At 42.4% G+C, this 20,214-nt stretch overlaps 1 protein-coding gene across 2 annotated transcripts in view; it reads left to right on the top strand.

Moving 5' to 3' along the window:
• Positions 1-7,962: 7,962 nt before the first annotated feature.
• LOC129673648 (epidermal retinol dehydrogenase 2) overlaps positions 7,963-20,214 on the top strand; it is a 14,431-nt gene continuing 2,179 nt past the window's right edge. Inside the window, exons 1-5 of one of the 2 annotated variants that reach the window (XM_055603546.1) lie at positions 7,963-8,295; positions 11,727-11,858; positions 14,464-14,563; positions 17,541-17,685; positions 18,688-18,813. In XM_055603546.1, the coding sequence (XP_055459521.1) occupies positions 7,963-8,295; positions 11,727-11,858; positions 14,464-14,563; positions 17,541-17,685; positions 18,688-18,813 (836 nt within the window). The remainder of the gene's footprint in view (positions 8,296-11,726; positions 11,859-14,463; positions 14,564-17,540; positions 17,686-18,687; positions 18,814-20,214) is intronic. The other variant, XM_055603547.1, reaches the window with a different exon arrangement.

Raw genomic sequence — 20,214 nt, 5'->3', positions numbered from 1 at the left:
AACCAATATAAACAGCTAATATCCCTTGTTAGTAGTATTTCTACTGATCAAAGAATCCAAGGGGAAAAGAAATCTCAAAAGAGAAAGGGAAAACAAAGTAGGGGAGGTGGGAATTGGGCCATGGGACACTGGCTTTGTCTGAATTATCTTCCAACATGATTTAAACACGGCAATCTAGGTCAAATCCACATAAATTCATTACCATGCCATTCACGCTGCAATTACTCAGGGGGAAAATTGTTAGCCGTGATAATGATCTTGAAATAAATAGAAGAGCAAGAACCACCATATAACAATACGTCCTTTTGTGTTGGGGCGAGGTGGAATGAATGTTTGGCTTCCTGCCCGGCCATCCTGAGAAACGTAGTTCATAGCAAAGTCCAGTCATGTGCCTGTCCCTATCACCACTGTCCTCTAGGCTCAGTTTTCTGAAATGTCTGCATCTCCTCGCTACGCACTGACTTTCCCCCAATAAGGTGGCAGGACAGACAGCCTCCACCCCTCAGCCCTTGATGACTCACACATGCTGTCTGTCCCACTCTTGCGCAGGTCAGGCGTGACTGTTCCTCACTGTTGAGCCAGCCAGTAGAAATCTCCTCCCATCCTGTCACAAGCAAAATGGATGATTTTTACTGATTGGTTCTCAGAAAGTCTTTTATTATCCCCTTCTTCTAGCACAGTGCATTTTGATAAAACGGATACATTTTTACTATATCAGCTGGTGACTGTATTTCTTCCACTATTTTATTGGGTATTTTCCCAAGGATAAGGTCTTAAAATTAGTCTTTTTAAATAGGTTTGTATGTTTAATTTATTATTGTTTTTATTATTGTTTTATTAATTGCAGTTGATTCATTTTGTATCCCAGCTGTAGCCCCCTCCCTAATCTCCCCCCAACCCACACTCCCTCCCTTCTCTCCTCCCATGCGCCTCCCCAAGTCTACTGATAGGGGAGGTCCTCCTCCCCTTCCCTCTAATCCTAGTCTATCAGTTCTCATTAGGACTGGCTGCATTGTCTTTTTCTGTGTTACTATTGTTTTTAGCACAACAGTCTAACTAATAACTCTTTTAAAATGTCAAACATCACAGAAGCAAATATTAAAACATGGCACCCTGCAAGCCACTCTCTCCTCTCGGTCTGTTCCCATCCAGGGAATCACCATGAGGACCATAAAGAACCCTTCTTTGAAGCAATGTTTTGTGCATCCCCATGCATGTTAAACATATCAGCAACGGTACACAGATACAAACACTAGGATTGTGGAATGACCTTGATGGAATTATTATATGCTTTTCCCCCCTTACTACTTCCCAGAGATCTCCCTGCCGGTAGGTGTAGTTAGCCTCAGAGTTCTGTTACCTGTGTACACCATGGCAGACCTGCCTAAGAGGTTTCTAGCTTGCTTGCTTTCACGAACAAACCTCAGCAAAATTCTTTCTGCCCAGCAGTTATTCCAAGATGTGAAAGAACAGTCAACAAACGTAAGTACAGTCGAACTCTCATCCCTAAAGGACACACCAGATTACACCCCCATGATTCTGTTCTCATCTAATGTTTTAATATGTGGATGTTGGTAACTTGGAGACTGGGGTAGGAACAATCCTTTCAACTAACTTTTTTTTCCCTAAATCCAGTGAAATTTCTGTGAATTGCCTATCATATCTCTACATACTTTCCCGGAGATTTTTTTCTAACTGCTCTACAGAAACATTACCATTGTAGCTACTTACCTGGGGTCCTTTCCCACTGATTTGCTATTGTTTTACTCTTCTTATTTTCCTGCCGTGGAGAAGTTCACACAGCTTAGGTATTTACATATTATTTTTGTCCTCCCTAGTACCAAGTTATAAAATAGTCTCCTCCATTTTGTTACAATACTCTACGAGCTGTTTATCATACACTCTTCAGTCCATCTCTGTGCCCCATGTCCCACTTCCACTCTTTGTGCCTCTTACTGAATCTGGTTCATTGAGTTTCTGTGGGAAAGGAAGAATCATCTCGACAATGCCTTCCCGGCTGTGTTTCAGCTCTTGGTATCTCTTGCTTGGTTTCTGGAAATGGTATCAGTTAGTTGCCTGTCCCTAGGCAGCCCTTACTTGGAAGGCTTTTTTTTTTTTTTTCATAGCACTTCTATATATTTAACCATAAGGTATGTCTTTTCTTTCATTTCAGTGGAGAGGAAGCAGCAGGATCTGGGTGCATAGGTGTACTTCACCATCTAAATAGAGAATACCAGTGTGTATGCATCCTCAGAATAATTTTATTCTGAAATAAAATATATGCAAATGTAATCCTTTGGGAAACAGTAAAAAAAAAATCAGTCAAAGTACAATTGCTTCAATAATTAAATGTGCCAAGCTTGGTGAATCATTTATAGTTGTTTTAATTCCTGTAGGTGAAATTTTCATTCAACATTTGGTCATAGCATATACTTCAACTTTTATTATGTTTCTAAAATGTATATTCTGTGAAGAATATTTTTGGTAGCCTTAAAACTTCGACTTTACAAAACCATCTAGACACTACCCAATTTGCACATAATTCTTAGAAATGAATAATCAAATATTTTCCTTAATATGGTTATTTCCTGAGAAGGTAATAAATCCCATGATTCAGTGCAAAAGTCTTTATCCCATCTTTGACTCCCTGTAACCCACTTTCTCTTTGGGGAAGCAATAAATAATGCCTTGAAGAGAATTGAGTCAGAAGGTATACATCTTCCAGGGTTTTTTTTTTTTTTTTTAAGATTTATTTATTTATTCATTGTTTATACAGTGGTCTGCCTGCATGTGTGCATGTACACCAGAAGAGGGCACCAGATCTCATTATAGCTGGTTATGAACCACCATGTGGTTGCTGGGAATTGAACTCAGGACCTTTGGAAGAACAGCCAGGGCTCTTAACTTCTGAGCCATCTCTCGAGCCCCTCATGTTTTAAGGTTTGGAGGTTTTCTGGTTTTGGGTGTGGTGTGGTGTGTGTGTGTGTGTGTCAATCTGTCTGTCTGTCTGTGCCTGTGTGTCTGTCTGTATGTGTATATGTGTTTGAGAATTACATAACTGACACTCTCTATTCCAATATGAATATACTCTTCTCTCTCAAAATACTTGTCAGTTTGAAGGAAAATTATCCTTTGAGTGTGTATCTATAAAATCGAAGAAGCTCAGACTGTTCTCAGATGTCGATTAGTCATGAAACGTTTTCCATCATGAACTGCCCATTTCTTGCCCTTGCAGAGGGACTCTGTTTAGAAGCCCCACTCATAGCTTTCAGAGTAGCAGCCCAGCCTTCGATCTGCCCCACCGTCACGCCAAAGCAGAATCTTCACCACCTGCCAGTCTTCCAGCTGCTTCAGCTGCCTCTCCATTGGACCTGCATTGCCCACACCCGCATTTTGTAAGGATGAAATTTCTAAGAGTTCTCCGTATCTTCCATGAGGTGTATCCCAGTGTCTGGCCAGAAAGAAGGTATGTCAGGATTCTGCCTAGAGAAGCCGTGAAGGTGATGGAAGGCTGGTGTTTCCCAGCATCCATCCATCTGAGCTCAAAGACAGGATGGATGAGCTAGGCCCATCAGCCAGCTTCCTCTCCCAGCCTCAGTCCACTATGATCCCTAGGTCCTGCTCCCTTGTACACCTGGCCTATTCTCCCTTTGCAGGACCTCCACATGCCTACAGCCTGGCCACTTTCTCCCTCTCTAAGGGCTGCCTGGGTGCCCTCAGATGGACCCTGAGGACATCTAAGCTGACTCCTCAGTAAACAATCCTTCATGGTCACTCCACATGCCCTCAGTTGATGAGCAACCTAATGCCAGTGCCCATGCATCTGCCCCCACTCAGACCTTTAAAGGCAAACTTCTAATCACGGAAAACACAAACAAGGCTTTTCCTGCCTCCGCTTTTCCAGTCTTTTCCTTCTTCCCAGAACCTGTCCCAGATGAAAGAGGACACGCCTCTGGGCCTTACCCATTTGCTCTGTCCCTTCCACTCTTGAAATGCACATCCAGACCCAAGCTAGTTCCTGTTCCCAGTATTTCCTGTTCTATGTGGTGAAACTCTATTTAGCATAAGCATTTTGGTGATGAGATAAATCAGATCGCTCACTAATTTCACTAACTTAGCTTGTTTCCTTGGCTGTTAAATTACAGCCTTGTTTTGTTGGGGTTTTTTCACACAAGCAATGTGTACAGAGCAACACAGCATCGTTGAAGAAGCAGGTCATAGGACACTGATGGCACTTACTCTATTTTTATTTCTCAACTTCATCTTGTTAAAACAAACTCTCTCTCCCTTGGCCACCTGCCTGAGCCACAGGCACGCCAGCCACCACCCACCCAGCTCCTGGCAGATTCCAAGCTCACACCCACGTTCCTTACAGACACCTGAGACGTTGGGTCCCAAGTGGCGGAATCAGACAGCGTTGAACAATTTCACATCTGTGCCCAGAGCTGCAGGTTGCTTGGGTACAACCTGGTTCCTAAACCCTGTGCAACCCTTGGCTGTGCTTGCAAACACACCTGGTGTTAGGAAATCTCTTGCTGCTAACTCTGTTCTTTTCAACCCAAAAATCTGTTTTAACAATCCTGTATCCTGCCTGGGCATGGGAAATTATACAAGGGATGGGCAATACTGGGGCAAGAGTCCAGTTGCCACTATCCAGTTACCACCTTCTGCAGGAAAGGACGTTTGATCGAGGCCCCGCCTCCCACGGGATCACAGTCCCGCCCTTGGGTTTAGGCTACACCCTACTCAGGGATAAACACCGAACCTCACTGAGCTGAGAACCAGGGACCTGGGTGCCTGAGGCCTAAGTTGCCTGCTTCTTCGTGGTGGCCAGACAGGGGACAGTCTGTGAGGTAAGTTGTGGAGATCTCAGATTCTGGGGCTGTCCCTTGAGAGGTGGCAAACGCCAGCCATGGAGCCCAGACCCAGTCGTGAGAGTTTATTTTAACACAGGGAAACTTCAGCAGCAGTCAGGTGCCAGCACTAAGCCTGAGACAGCAGATTGTCTGCCCCCACTGAAGGGCATTGGTGTTCTGGACAAACCCAGATGTCTGTCCCTCGGGGAGTTGGAGGGGTGGAGGGTATGCTGGGCGCTAGGGAGCAGAGTGAATGCCTACCTGGTGGCCCTTGTTCCTGCATTCTGCCCAGGCCCACACATGCACAATCTCCTCCCTGCAACCTTTAATTCACCCCATTCAGCAGGAGCTGTGGCTGTCATCTGATCTGCCACCACCATATCCATCTGCTCCCTGCAACCCTAGACTTGGAAGCAAGTGTCATGGGCTTTCTGTGTGCCTCATTAGCTCAGCTTTTGAACTGGGGAGGAGGGGGAAGACACCAAGTTTTCAGCCTGCTTAAATGGAATATGTTTGCATCTTCCTAGGAAGGCATCGTTATGATAAATTGAAGGCACAGATTCGTTGTTTTGTTTGTTTGTCGCTGTACTAGCTACAATCACTTTTCAAGCCTATAGCCAGAAAACGCTGAATCGTTTGTTCCCATGAATGCCCATGATGGCATTGGAGTGTTGTGCTACCTATGGGCCACAGACGCTGGGGAGGAGATGGAGAGATGCTGCTATGACTAAAATCCAGCCAGCTCTTCTGCATTTCTCCTCAATGCTGTGTCCCCTAAGAATGGCTGTGTGCAGGCCCATGCCTAGCTTAATTTCCTTAATTTGTGCACATTGTGTTTGAGACTAGCAGTGTCTGTGTGTGGCCAAGCTACTCACTGCTGCCTCCCTCAGTACAGTAGCATTTGCATAAACATTAGCTTCTTAGAGAAGACTGAAATGCAAGCAATGAAATTACTTTCCTCAGCTAAGACACTGACAGATACGGCACCCTAGCCCAAATACCACAAACTCTCTCCTCACTGCATGTCTAATTACACAGAAGACATCCTAAACTTGACATGGGAGCTACTACATGCTACCAAGCTCCAAAGTACCTGCCAAGACAGGAGAAGGCTGGGACTTGTTCCAGAGTTTGCCTCACCTGGCTATTTCTCCATAGGGCGGAGAAAACTGAGTAGATCCCTGTCTGCTGTCAGGGATCACAAAATGCTGTGCCAGAAAGGGGACCGAACGGCCCGGCTGGGTCACCTGATGTGTGTTATCTAATGGGAAGGGCATGGACGTGAGATTCTGCCGCATAGGAAACGTGGCCAGAGTGTCCCTTTACTGTGTGCGTCATTTGGCGTACGCCTGACAGGGCTGCAGGTACACCCCCTGCAACCGCCTCTTAAAATGGGAGTCTTCCTTCAAGACATAATTACAGATTGCCTCAGAGGCCTGATCAACCATCAAAGAATTGCTCTGGGTATAAATCAGAGCAAAGCTGGCAGAGGATTTAAGTTGTTATGTCCAGAAGTATAATAAAGCTCAACTTTGAACCTTAATGCTCCTCCCAAGAAGCATTGCTGCACTCTGAAAATCCCAGATGAATGGAGCACTCCTACCTCAAGACCCACATAGCTACTGCCAAGTCTCTAATGCCTGCTGCTCATCACTGGCGAGATCACTCACCAGCAATCCTTCCCTCTTGCTTCTTTCCAGGCCCCAATCCAGATCAAGTCTCCCACCAACCAGAACTTTTCTCTACTCTATTGCACATGATGATTCAAAACCTACTTATGATCTGTTTCTTCATCTAGAACAGTTTAGGTTATGAGACAACCAAGGCCCCAGAGCACAAAGAATCAACTGTAGCTGATGTTTGATAAGCAGAGCATGGAATCCACTTAGCCTTATGCTAGCACAGTGGCCTTGAGCAGATCACGAATACATTCTGTCCATCTTATCCGTCTTATCTCCATCTTTTTCTCTCTCAGACTTATCTGTAGAATAAGCCAGAATAAGTAGTTTAGGCCATACTAACTTTCATGTGTTAAACCCTTCTAAAGATGAACTGAACCACCCATGATCATTAATAGAATTTAGTTGGTCCTCAACCAACCAAAACCTGCTACCTTCTGTTCTTTTATCTCTAGAGACCTGTACCTGCTTCTGAGCCTCTCAGTGGAACATCCCACTCAGGGAAAACCTTTACCACTTCACAAAAACCTGTCAGGTGCATTTTTGGTGATCTGTACTATGAATCCAAAAAGGAAGAAAACATGATGGAACGTTTTCTGTGAGGCAGAGCTATGATTTTCTCTTCTCAGGTGCAGAACCTGAGACCCAAGCCTGGTAAAGAGGAGAAGGGGGTCCAGAAAGACGCTGGAGACTGCCCCAAGCTTCACAGAGGCAGAGAAGGTATCCAGGTCTATCTCAACAAGTCTTGTAAGTGAAAGAGAGCTAACTGAATGGGGCTCTCAGCCTAGGGAAGAGGCTTAGGGTGCTGATGGACCACCAATTAGTTCTCTTCAAATACTTTGTGTGAGTAAGATTTTCCAATTTCCTCTTTTATCACAAAATCCCTCTTGCTATTGTGTTGGTGGTCAGTTAGAAGCCAGGACCTCACACCTGCCAGGCAAGCATTCTTACACTGAACTAAAATCCCTAGACTTCAAACCTTAACTAGCATCACTAGACAAAAGAATTGTAGTGCAAAAAAAAAGCTGAAAGGAGACAAAGCATAGCACCATAAGAGTTATATCATAAACACCATGATGTGACGGAATCATTGAACTACACATCAGGACTCACAGTTAGTAAGATAAAAGTTAACTAGAAAGAAATACAGCCACATCCCTTGGCATAAGTTTGAATGAGGTGGTTCCACTTACCAACTGACAAACACTGTTGTTACCTGTGACCCATGGCTGGCATGCAGATCGGAACGGAGCCTGAGGCCATGTGTGAAAGTTGGAGCAGATATCATACGTGTCGCTGTGGTATCTGCCTGCCCCTGAGTTCAGCGTTAGCTTCCAGTAAGATTATTTTCATCACCTTCTCAGTATTTTCCTTTAGTACGGGGAACTGAGCAAACTCTCTCTTGCTTTAAAGGTGTTGGCCAGAACATGTCTTCCAACCTGGAATCAGCAAAGGACTTGCTTGTTTTCTTAGGAAAGTCACTGCTTAGTATTTTGGAGGTCCTACTTTCTTATGTGATCCCCAAACAACGGAAGAACGTTGCTGGTGAAATAGTCCTCATAACAGGTTCTGGGAGTGGACTTGGAAGGCTCTTGGCTTTGCAATTTGCCCGCCTTGGATCTGTGCTCGTTCTCTGGGATGTGAATAAGGAGGCAAATGAGGAGACCTGTCAGTTAGCTCGGGAAGCAGGAGCTTCCAGAGTGCATGCCTATGTCTGTGACTGCAGCCGAAAGGAAGAAGTGTACACAGTGGCCGACCAGGTACAGCTGGGGCTCTCATTGCTTTCTGTGGGTTGTGAGAATCTGATGCGACGTCTCTGGCATGCACCAGTTTTACTCACCGGCCTCTCTGTCTCGGTGCCGTCCACTTGTCTCCATTATTCCTCTACTTTAAAAATAATCTGGGGGAATAGGAATTTGTAATTTTTCATTCTTATCGTATGCAAAATGTCTTGCTAAGTATCCTGTATGTAGCGTGCCATGACACTGTAAGGTAAATCTTATTTTTCACCTTTGAAAATAAGGACAGTGAATCTGTGTGGGCATGGAGTTTACTTTAGGAATAGAGCTGGCAATTAACAGAGGAATGGCCAGGGCTTGAGTTTCTTGATCCCTGTATGGCACAGTGCGCTGGATCATGGCCCCACCGCATGCCAGCTGTACTACTGCAAGGTAAGAAGGAGCATGGGGTGGAAGCATCCTTCTTTGAGAGGTCAGAAACAGATGCTCAGTGCCTTGCCCGAGATCAAATAGTATATGTGTACCCTGTTTAGGCTGAGTTAAATCCAGGCTACGGCCGCCCTACCACCGTAACATCCATTTGAATGTGTGTACTTCACACATAATCATTGGAAAATAAGAATGCTCACACTGAGACATTTTTAGGTCTTGGCAGTAGAGGAGCTTGAATCCAGTGCCTTGGTGCTTACCAATTGCACACTCTATCACTGAATTACACCCAGATCCTCTAAATCAGTTGTTCTAAAACCTATGGGTGGTAACCCTTTTTTGGGTCAAACATCCCCTTCACAGCCGTCGAATATCAGATATCCTGAATACCAAATATTTACATTACAGTTCATAACAATAGCAAAATTGTAGTTATGAAGTAGCAACAAAAATAATTTTATGGTTTGTGGTCACCAAACCTTGAGGAACTGTATTAAGGGGTGGCAGCATTAGGAAGGTTGAGAACCACTGTTCTAAATACTTCTTCGGCAATAATATAGACGGACTTTTAAGGTTTCTGGAAACTGAAACTCTAATATACTGGCAGAGAGGCTGTTAGCTCATCAAGGGGCAGCCTTGTCCCTAGTAAGGACTTCTGTGCCCTTATATCTACACTAAGATACATATACCACACACTACTCTCCCAAGCCAACTACAGGACTTAGTATTGTTTCATCTAGGGTAAAGGGAGGAACCAAGCCAGATTGCTCCAACAGCCTTTCTACTTCCCATCTTTCTTACCAATATTTCCAATTACAGGCTGTCTGATGCAGTCTGGAGACCCAAATCTGATAAACCCACCCAGGACTACTCTGAGGTCACATCCCACGTGCAGCCAACTGATCAATCGCACCTGTTTACCCAAAACAACTTCTCTAGCCAGGCTTCAGCGGTCATGAGTTTATACTCAGACACGAAGACCTTCATCTTAATGGCAATGTGATACAGAGTTCTATCACTAATTACCTCCTTGTCTCTTGAATCTGGGATGAAAGTCTGTGTCAGCTGCTTGATTTCTGGCATGGTCTTCCAAGCCATATTCCTAGCTTGTGGTTCATTTTTTGTCACTTTGTGGTCTTGAGGAGTATTGGAAATGTGCTCTTCTGAATTTAAGAGAAACAACTTTACTTAGAAACCAGCCATTGCACTTCTTATTTTATATAACAGGAAACTATAAGAGTTCTTGAGGCATGCTCCCCCAGGAGAATGACCATGGAGAAAAGTTTTGACGTGGTACCTAGAATTTTCTCTCTGCTAGGCTTGAGTGGATTTGAGTGCTTGTATCCAGGAATTATAGCTTAGCTTTGGGAAAAGTCCAGTGTTGCTTCATGGTACACCTTGGTGACAGGTTATTTTGAACAGTAAGGTATGAACAAGCTGAGGCTATGTAGTTTTCACTTATCCTTGATGTAACATTCAAGGATCCTAGCTGTGTATTTAATACAAATTGGTTTGGTTTTATCATATCTCTGCCTGAACAGACTTCTCCCAAATGGAAGGGAGAAAGGAAGGCCGGTCTCTTAAATTTAACTTGCAGCATCTGCAATTTTCCTGAAATTGGTTACTGATGCCTGATTTCCAGAATCATAGACTATCTGGTCAGTAACAAAAGCAGATCTTTCTTGCTGCCTGCTACTTCAAATAAGTAGAGGATAAAAAACCTGAGCTTTTGAGAAATTCCCATCAGCCAGCCTGGAGATTCAGCAGAAGATACTAGCATGCTTGACAGTCCAGGGCCTTCCAGCAGGCCTTGTTTCCATCCCAAGTCTCTGCCAAAGTTTTTGACATTTGGCCTTTGTGGGGCAATCTAGTTTCTACTCTTGACTGCTATTAAAGTTGAATTTGATGAACTGCTAGCCACTTTCTAAAGCAGACAAACACTTTTACTTTTTCTAGTGTTTTACGCTGAGAGTGGCACAGCCATGTCACCCTGATGTTGAACCCAGGCCTTCCCTTGTGGCAGCTTCTGCCTTTCCACAGTGACATGTCCTCACCAGCACCATTCTGTGGCACTGTGATGTACTTTACACGATGTGCACATGCACATAGACCCACACACTCATACAAACATGTGCGCACACAAGTACACTCACATACAAATATGCAAACACTTATGTACAAGCACACCTACAAAGACACTCACAGCTAGAGAAACTGTTGTGGGCCTCTTTTTGTGAACACATGTTAACTACAATGGGTGGTTCTTTCTAAATGGTGGGGATCAGGATTGCTACTGTATGATCGAAATTGCACTGATGAAATGCAGAACACAAAGGAGAACATAGGGATGGTACCAGCCTTGTCATCATCCTGAAAAGGCTCGTGTTCAATATGAGGCAAGTTGACTAACTGAAAGCTTATTAGAGGCAAAGAGACCACTGCTATACCCGGGGCCCTTAGTTCTAGAGGAACAGTGACTACAGCCTTCTCAATTTGCCATTTCAACAACAAACATGACTCACAGTTCTCACTCCTAAAAGTATGAGGTGGAGAAAAGAGAACCAGTCTGTTGAAGAAAACAAGACAGGCAGATTCCAATCTGCCTTGTGTTTAAAATATATGTTATCTTATTTCCATCGGTTTCTGTCTCCTCCCTATTTCTGTATATGCTGTTTGGTTATAATAATAAAGCTATTCTTGTATCTGTCGCTTAACTGAAATGCTATGATACCAATGAAAAATATGGAGATTACTAAGCATAGGTAGTAAGATGGGTTCGAGTGGAGAAGGAAAATGGCCTTTCGACATTAAAGTCTATACAAGAGAGAGAATAGAATGAAATGCAGAGTGTCAGGCTTAGAGATCTAGTGTAGTGAGGACTCTGCAAAGAACAAATGAGTCTAGCCTGAAGTACAGGTCAATAATATATCAATATATGTAAATATATATAAATACATAAATATTGAGAAAGGGATCAATAATGATTACTAGTCTGATGGCGGCACTCTTCTTATCCAATCCAGGTAAAGAAAGAAGTTGGCGATGTCTCTATCCTCATCAACAATGCCGGCATTGTAACAGGCAGAAAGTTCCTCGAATGCCCTGATGACCTCATGGAAAAGTCACTGGATGTCAATTTCAAAGCACATTTATGGGTGATTTTTTTTTAAATTTTCATACTAAATCCAAACTTACTGTCATGTTTCCAAAATATTTTTCTCTTGCTCTTTAGCAGTATTACCACACACACACACACACACACACATACACACACACACACACACATCTTAATCCTGGGGGCAAGTTTAGGAATCAGCTCAGGTCCTTACATGGCCTATGTAAGTACTGAACCACTGAGCTACATCCCAGTTTACCAACTTAATTTTGGGTTTCTCCACTCCATTGTTTCCTCTTGATCCAACTTGGTCTTATAGCTCCCACAGCCTCTGCCGTGACAGAGCTGTCCTTGTCATGGAGCTACCATTGATTGGTCACCAACAAACACTAGGGTCTGGCCCGTATGTCTTACATGTCAAAGCTTCTGACAATTTCACATCAATAGATCCAACCAATCAGAGATCCAAAGCAGTTTTTAAAGTATTGTGTCCATGGCAAACATGTGAAGATTTTCCTTGTTATCAGCTCTAACTAATTCACTCTAACAATTATTTACACAGCTTTGCACTGTCGTGGGAAAGCCTAGAGGTGGTTTAAAGTATTATGATGTGTGTGGTTACATGCAAGTGCCTTGCCATTTTATACAGGGATTTGAGCATCCATGAAGACAGAATAGGAAGTCCTAGGCCTGGCCCTTTCTTAACAAAAACCCAAGCGGTGACGATGCTCCTTGGAGCAGTTTGCAGAAATATTTGCAAGAGACCAGTGAACTTAAAAATAATTTTTTTTCAAGAATAGATAGTGAGGGGAAAAAAATGGTTTTACAAGTCAGGGTTTCTCTGTGTAACCTTGGCTGTCCTGGACTCTCTTTGTAGACCAGATTAGCCACAAACTCACAGAGATCCTCCTGCCTCTGCCTCCCCAAGTGCTAGGATTAAAGGTGAGTGCCACCATGCCTGGCTGTGAGTAAATTTGTTTTGGCATGACTAGGGCAATTTACAATTTGCCTATGCAAGGACACTTTTGGAAGTGAAAGTGGCATTGTTAATGAGCAAGCATTAATCAGATGTGTCCTAGGCAAACTAAGACCTCACTCAGTACCTACCTGGAAAAAGCATAGGTTTTTCTCACCGTCCCACATGTCAGCATTGGCTCTCATAGTGCTGCACTCAGACTCATAAGTTACATTTTTCCACCTTTGACTGACCAGCCTGTTCCCACATCCACACTCTATACCTCTTCCTGGGGCTCCTTCCTGACTCTGTTTGCTACCCAGTTGGTTTCATTGCTGTGCACAGCTCAGCCTTCCCTAAACAAGGCTCTCTTTTGAGAAGACTTGCTGAAGATTTCAGATCACCCTCCCTTCTTCTCACACCTTTTCCAGCTCTCCCTCAGAAGCTTTAAAACATGTTTGGAGTTTTTGTTTTCTATCTCCACCTTTGCTACAATATAGTGGTGCCAATTGGTGTCTTGATGCCCTGCCTACATGATCTTCAGGGAAAAAAAGGAAAGATCAGGAAGCTAGTAACTACTGTGTCCCTATTGGAATTACTTCTCTCGTCCTAAATGTGCAAGGGGTGTGTGTGTGTGTGTGTGTGTGTATACATTTGTCTGCATGTCCATCTGTGTGTGTGTTTAATGAGTTTTCTTTTATTGTTATGTATAGATAGTTTAGGCCCTTTTGGAGTCTCCTCCTGTGACTTTCATGTCTGTCCTACTTCTGTTTTGCCCTAGTCTCCTTTCTCTTTCTCCAATAGCTATTTCTGACATTTTTTCCTCTGGCCCCTGCAATCCCCTCCTGTATGGTCCCTTCACTCTTTCATATCTTTGAAACCCTGTGTGTGACCAAACACAGGGCATATGACTTAATTGCCAGAGACTCAAAGAACTGCCTGACCACTGAGTTCCAGCTTTCGCAGCAGAGACACAGAGGGGTCACTGGACCTGAACACAGGGTCCCTGTTATGCTTGTTACACTGTCTTCTTCCTAGTTTTGGCTGTTCACCTCTTTCTGTGAAACAGTGCAAAGCAGGTGAGAGAAGAGGCTGGACCTTTGAAAGAGGCTCCTTTTATTTCTTTCTTTTCTTATTGTTGTTAGTTTTTTTGTTTTGTTTTAGTTCGTGTGTGTCAGTGTGTGTGTGTGTGTGTGTGTATCTGTGTGTGTACACAGCAAACACTTACCCACTGAGCTGTTACTTCTTTACCTCTTTGACTGAATCTGTGGTAAATTTCGCCATGTTAACCACGACATCCTCCTCAGAAGTTCATTGTTTTTCCTGTACCACCTTTTTCCAGGGTCTTAGTATGAAAAGTGAAGATGTTCTGCATGACTGAGACTCCTCCCAAGCACCCACTATCCGAAAAACAAACTTTATTTTATGAATTGGTATTAAAATAAAAGACCATCATTCAAAGAAGTAGCTTTCGGTTTAAAACAAAGTTCTGTCTCAAAGGAAGCAGGACTTCTTGAGAACTGTGGTCAGGAAAACTTTGAAAACCTGAAGTAAGCCAAGGAAGGAAACAAAATATACATCTAATCAATCATGTCCATTAAGTACTTGTGGGTACTTAGGTAACCATATACACATCTGAGAAAAGTGAACAGTGTACTAAGTATTAAAAGTTTTCCTTTGCTCTTCTTAGACGTATAAAGCCTTCCTGCCTGCCATGATCGCTAACAACCATGGCCATTTGGTTTGCATTTCAAGTTCAGCTGGATTAATTGGAGTAAATGGGCTGGCAGGTAAGAGAATTCCTGACAGCTTTAACTTGCATGACACAGCACTCACCTTCTCCAGGAGTCTGCCTCACGTAGCACAGGCAGGTCACGGACATTCGCCCAACAGAGCTGTAGTCACATGATCTGCATGGCAGATGGACAGAGGAGACAGTTTTTGAGTTTTTAGTGTTCTGGTGGTTTGGGTTGGTTTGTGGCATAGGGTTACACTTTTAAGACAGGGCTGGCTTGGGACTCAGGCCTGAGGTTCCTAAGCGTTGGGATTATAAGCGTGTATCTCCATGCCCAAAAGATGGGGTTGTCTGTTGATCAGGCCCTTCTAAAACTTTGGAGTAAATAACAAAACTTTTCCTAGGTTCCTGTGTCTCAGTGATATGATTAAGGTTCTTGGAACTACCAGTTACCCAAATAGCACTATTCATACGGCCCGAGACCCACACTTTTTTTCTGTTCCCCTTCTCATATGTCTGAAAAGCCACAGGCCTTTAAAGGCATGCATGGTTATTCATAGATACCGTTTGTCCTCTTTCTCACCTAGTATCTCCAGCTTTAAGATTTCCATACCCCAAGCTCACGTGAAAACTAAATCAATGCCTTCTGCCTTTCCCACAGTGTGGCCTTGTTTCTGTACCATAGCCACTTACTAGGGGCTCTGTTGAGAATGCAGATTGAGTCCTGATGTTTTATCTGCTTGTCAGGATGTCAGAAATCAGCGGCTCAATAAGACGTACTTTATCAGGTGACCTGGATGAGCCTAGAAGCACCCCTAGAGCCTTCTCTTCTCTTCTCTCCCTCTAGCCTCTTGAGTGTTACATCCCTGAGGCCTGACAGTGCCAATCCTGACAGTTGCAGCCCTACCCAGCTTTTGTCTTTCAAAGTGCTGCCTCCCAACAGAGTGAGTGTATATGCCTCTTAGGAAAAGAAGGCAAAGGAAAGAATTAATCTACGTGGGTACCCTTCCTTCTTGAGTCATTTTCATTCAGAGAACTCAGCTCTTAAAGCAAATGTGACTTACAGCCGAATATGCAACATGGACATAAATGCCACCCCCACACCCTTATATTTTCAAGTGAACTATGAGGTCTAAGCAGTCCTCTGTTCTTCCCTCAAAGTAGAAGACAGAGTTAAAATCAGAGGCTGTAATCTGTATCTCATGGAAACAGCAGCAATTGATTTCTGGCATCTAGGTAATATGATTGTGTGTATCAGATCCCACCACTGTGATAAAATAATTAGGGAGACAGTTGGCTCACAGTTAGAGAGGTTTCAGGCTGTAGCCCAGCTTCTTTGGAGCCTGTGACAAAAATTCTTCCAACAGCTTGTGATGAAGAGTGAGTCCCACTTCACAGGACCAGTATTCAGCTAGCTCACCACCACCATGGCAAAACACCTGAGGAGGACAGGTTTATTTTGGCTCACAGTTTTAAGGGTTTTTCCTTCATGGTTACTTGGCCTTGTTGATTTTGGACCAAGTTAAAGGAATACATCATGAAGGAGCATGTGGCAGAGGAAACAACCTTGCCTCATGGTGGTCAAGCAACAAAGATGGCAGCAGGAGGATCCAGTCTTAGTCTCCCCTCCATGAAACGCTCCCAGCGACCTGTTGACTTCCTTCTGATAGGCCCTGCCTCCTAATGGTTCTACCACCTCCCATTAATACCAAAGCTTTAAAAGAAACCGCTACATTATCTGTATATGTACAGATAACATCAGTGTGACGATTTCAAACCATTGATTTGAATTAGTTTTCACTACACTGACAGTCTGAGATTTATGATTGGGAGAACATTTGTTTCTGAGTACCACAGAGCACACTGGACTTCCTTGCTTAGAGCCCTATACCCTTTGATGCTTTATGTATTTTTTGTGTGTATTTATACCTCATGAGGTTAAGTTATTTGAAATAAGAAGTGACATCCTATGTCCTATGTAACAGTTGACACCGGCTCAACAAAGCACTCACTTATAAGTAAAACTGTGTGGCCTAGAAGAGCAAAGAGCAGCTTTTGTCACCGTGGAGTCCACTTGTTTATTAGCATATTATCTTTTTTTTAATTTTTTTATTAATTACACTTTATTCATTTTGTATCCCCCCATATAGCATATTATCTTAGTCACCGTGTTCCTTGCTACTTACTACACATTCCTCCCCACACAAAGGACTTTCTAAATGATTGTCACATCCTCTGTTGCTATTAGCATTACAAGTGACCTTAATGCAGCCATTTAAAGACTTTATAATACAAACACAACTCAGAGACATTATGTGTCTGGTTCTGGACCATACACAAAAGCAAGTCACATAACACTTTTGGTTTCTCAGAGCACATAAAAGTTATATTTATATCATTCTGTTAAAGATGCCTTGACATTATAGCTTAAAAACAATGCTGTACATAGCGTAGTTTAAAACACAATTGACTTACTTAGTATTACTATTGCTGTAATGAAACTCATACTTGAAAGGAAAGAGCTTATTTGTCCATGTTTTCTTGTCATTGTTTATTATGGACAGAAGTCAGGGCAAGAACTCAAACAGGGCAGGAACCTGGAGGCAAGAGCTGATGCAGAGACCATGAAGAGGTGCTGCTTACTGGCTTGCTCCTTATGGCTTACTAACCTGCTTTCTTACAGAACTCAGGACCCCCAGACCAGGCATGGCACCACCCATAATGGGCTGTGGCCTTCCACACCAATCACTAGTGAAGACAATACTCTATAGGCTAGCCACATCTCATGGGGACATTTTTTTTTTAATTGGAGAGGCTCCCTGCTCTCCAATATCTCTAGCTGTGTCAACATGAATTAAAACTAACCAGTACAATCGAAATGCTAAAAATTAATACTAATTACCTGATTGCCTGTGCTGTTGTCATTAATGTTCGAATCCTAAAGAACTCAATCTCTGAGATGCACAATGATATGGAACACAAAGAGACCAGGCAGACTATGCACCTTAGCTCTCTCTCTCTCTCTCTTCCAGACTATTGTGCAAGTAAATTCGCAGCCGTTGGATTCGCTGAATCTATGTTTGTTGAACTATTTGCCCTAAAACAAAAAGGAATCAAAACTACAATTGTGTGTCCATTCTTTATAAAAACTGGAATGTTTGAAGGTTGCACTACCAAGTAAGTATGCCTTCTGATTGTAAAGGCATTCAAATTGACTATCTGCTCACTCATTTTTATTCTTTTCTTTGAATTGCTTGGATCTTTTTCTAAAACATTGTCTGAATCATGAATGGTTTCAGAATTGTCCCTCACACATGTGTGTTTGAGGTGCATGATGATACATGTGGTTTATCATTACACGGTCCAAATAGTAGCCATTCTGTGGTCCCAGATCTGCTTCTCTGTTTCCTGTCCTGGCCATAGTCCCTCTCTGCCACCCAATGCTGTTCAGACCTCTTCCCTGACTGCAGGAATCCTAACAGTCATTGAAAGAAAACAGCTCCCAGATTCTTTAAAAGAACAGCACATGTCTGGATTAACCACAGGATTCCTTAAATAATACCACGTGTGGATTAACCACAGAAAGGTCTTATCTTCTACAGGATGTAAGTTCAAGAGTGGGGCTTATGGCCACCTTCTTGTTGTTAGTTAGATCTCGTTTGCCAAGGAAAACAGTTCTCTCCTTTTTTCTTGCCAAGGAAGAACAGATCAAAAGTCTGCCTATGCTGTGCCTCTTCTCATAAGGACATTGATCCCATTCATAAGGGCTCCACTCTCATGACCTAATTACTTTTCAAGATCCAACTACTGATCTAGATACATCAAGTGGAGATTAGGCTTAAGTGTAAAGTTGGAGGAACACGTTCAGGCTCTAACAAACACAAATACCCAGTTTTGCATCTTATGAACATAATCCAGTTTGCTTCCAGTGACTCACTCCACACTTAGACCATTCAATAATGTTTTCCATAGATGAATTTTTGTAACATGAATACATTATTACAATAAGTTTTCATTTCACATTCTAGTTTTGCTATTACTACTTTGACAGTAAGTGAGTAAATATAGAAATAGATGGAGAATGAGAAAGAAAGGGGTATAACAATGTCTCATAAATTGCTTATCCCTAATCCTAAAGAATAATTTTTAATAATTTCAGGGTTTTTTTTCCTTCCTTAGGTGGCCTACTCTGTTACCAATTCTGGACCCAGAATATGCAGTCAGGAAAATAGTGGATGCTATTCTGCAAGAGACACTTTACTTGTATATGCCAAAGTTTTTATACTTCACAATGTTCTTAAAAAGGTAATGACATCGCTTTCGTATTTCCCTGTGTGATAATCACCAGTTTATTCCAGGTCTTTTCAGGAAGAGCCACTCAGAAAAAATACTAGTTAAATTAATGGATTTTTAAAGGGAAAATCTTCTCCATATTCTTTTTCTCATCTCTGTGACCCTTTATTGACACAGTCACAAATTTATACAGTTTCAATTTCCCCCACCATGAATCCAGAAACCCTTTCTAACATATTAACATTGTATTATTCTCTAAAATGAATGGGTTTACACAATGAACTCTGGAGAGATTTAAATTTTGTTTGTTTGTTTTTTTAGTAAAGATGTTCCTACCCACATTATGAGGTGGTTGTGTTAGCATAGATATCTATTCTGTGCTTCCTCACGTGCTGGGCCAGACAGTAAGCCAGACACCTTTGCAATCTGAAGTATTGCCAAAATTGGCAATTGCTATTAAAATTTATCAATAAGGTAGTTAAATAATCCCAGAGGAACATCTTAAAACCATTAAAAGGGGGCTGAGTATAGGTCAGGAGTAGAGTGTTTGCCTGGCATGCACAAGGTTTTGGGTTTGAGCTCCAAAAAGAAAGAAAAATAAGGAAGTTTTAAGAGGGAGAAAGGGAGGGAGGGAGAGAGGAAGAAAAGAAGGACGGAAGGAAAAGAGAAAGGAAGGAGGGAAGAGGAAGGGATAGAAGAAAGAAGAAAGGAAGGAGGAAGAAAAGAATGAAAGAAATGAAAAAGGAAAAGAAGAAAGGAAGGGATAAAGAATGAAGGAAATATGAAAGAAAAGGAGGAAAAATGAAGGAAGAATAAAGGAAAGAAAGGGGAAGAAGAAAAAGAGAAAGAAACAAAGGGAAGGAGGGATAGGAGGAAGAGAAGAAAGAAAGAAGGGAAAGAAGGAAAGGAAATAAAGAAAAAAGAAAGGAAGAAAAAGGAGGAAGGAGGATACAAAAAGGGAAGGATAAAAAAGAAGAGAAAAGGGGAAAGAAGGAGTGAAAGATGAATAAAAGAAGGAGGAAAGAAAGAATGGAAGGAAAGAAGGAAGTAATAAAAGAAAGAGAGAAAGAGAAAGAAAGAAAGAAAGAAAGAAAGAAAGAAAGAAAGAAAGAAAGAAAGACGAAGGGAAGAAAGAATGAATGAAAAAGGGAAGGAGAGAAGGAAGGAAATAAAGAAAAGGAGGAAGGAAAAAGGAAATAAAAAATGACAAAGGGAAAGATAAAAGAAAGATGGTAAGGAAAGAGGGAGGGATAAAGAAAAGGAATAAGAAAAGAGGAAAGAAATGAATGGAAAGAAAGAAAGTAATTAAAGAAAGGGATGAAAGAAAGAATGAAAGGAAGGGAAAGGAAGAAAGAGAGGATGAAAAAAGGAAGGAAGGAAGGAAGGAAGGAAGGAAGGAAGGAAGGAAGGAAG

This window comes from Psammomys obesus, unplaced genomic scaffold (assembly GCF_907164565.1).
Source record: "Psammomys obesus unplaced genomic scaffold, mPsaObe1.curated_primary_1811, whole genome shotgun sequence".
NCBI classification, from domain to species: Eukaryota; Metazoa; Chordata; class Mammalia; order Rodentia; family Muridae; genus Psammomys; species Psammomys obesus.
Note: the sequence above shows the minus strand (reverse complement) of the source record. Positions and strands in the feature narration are given on the sequence as shown.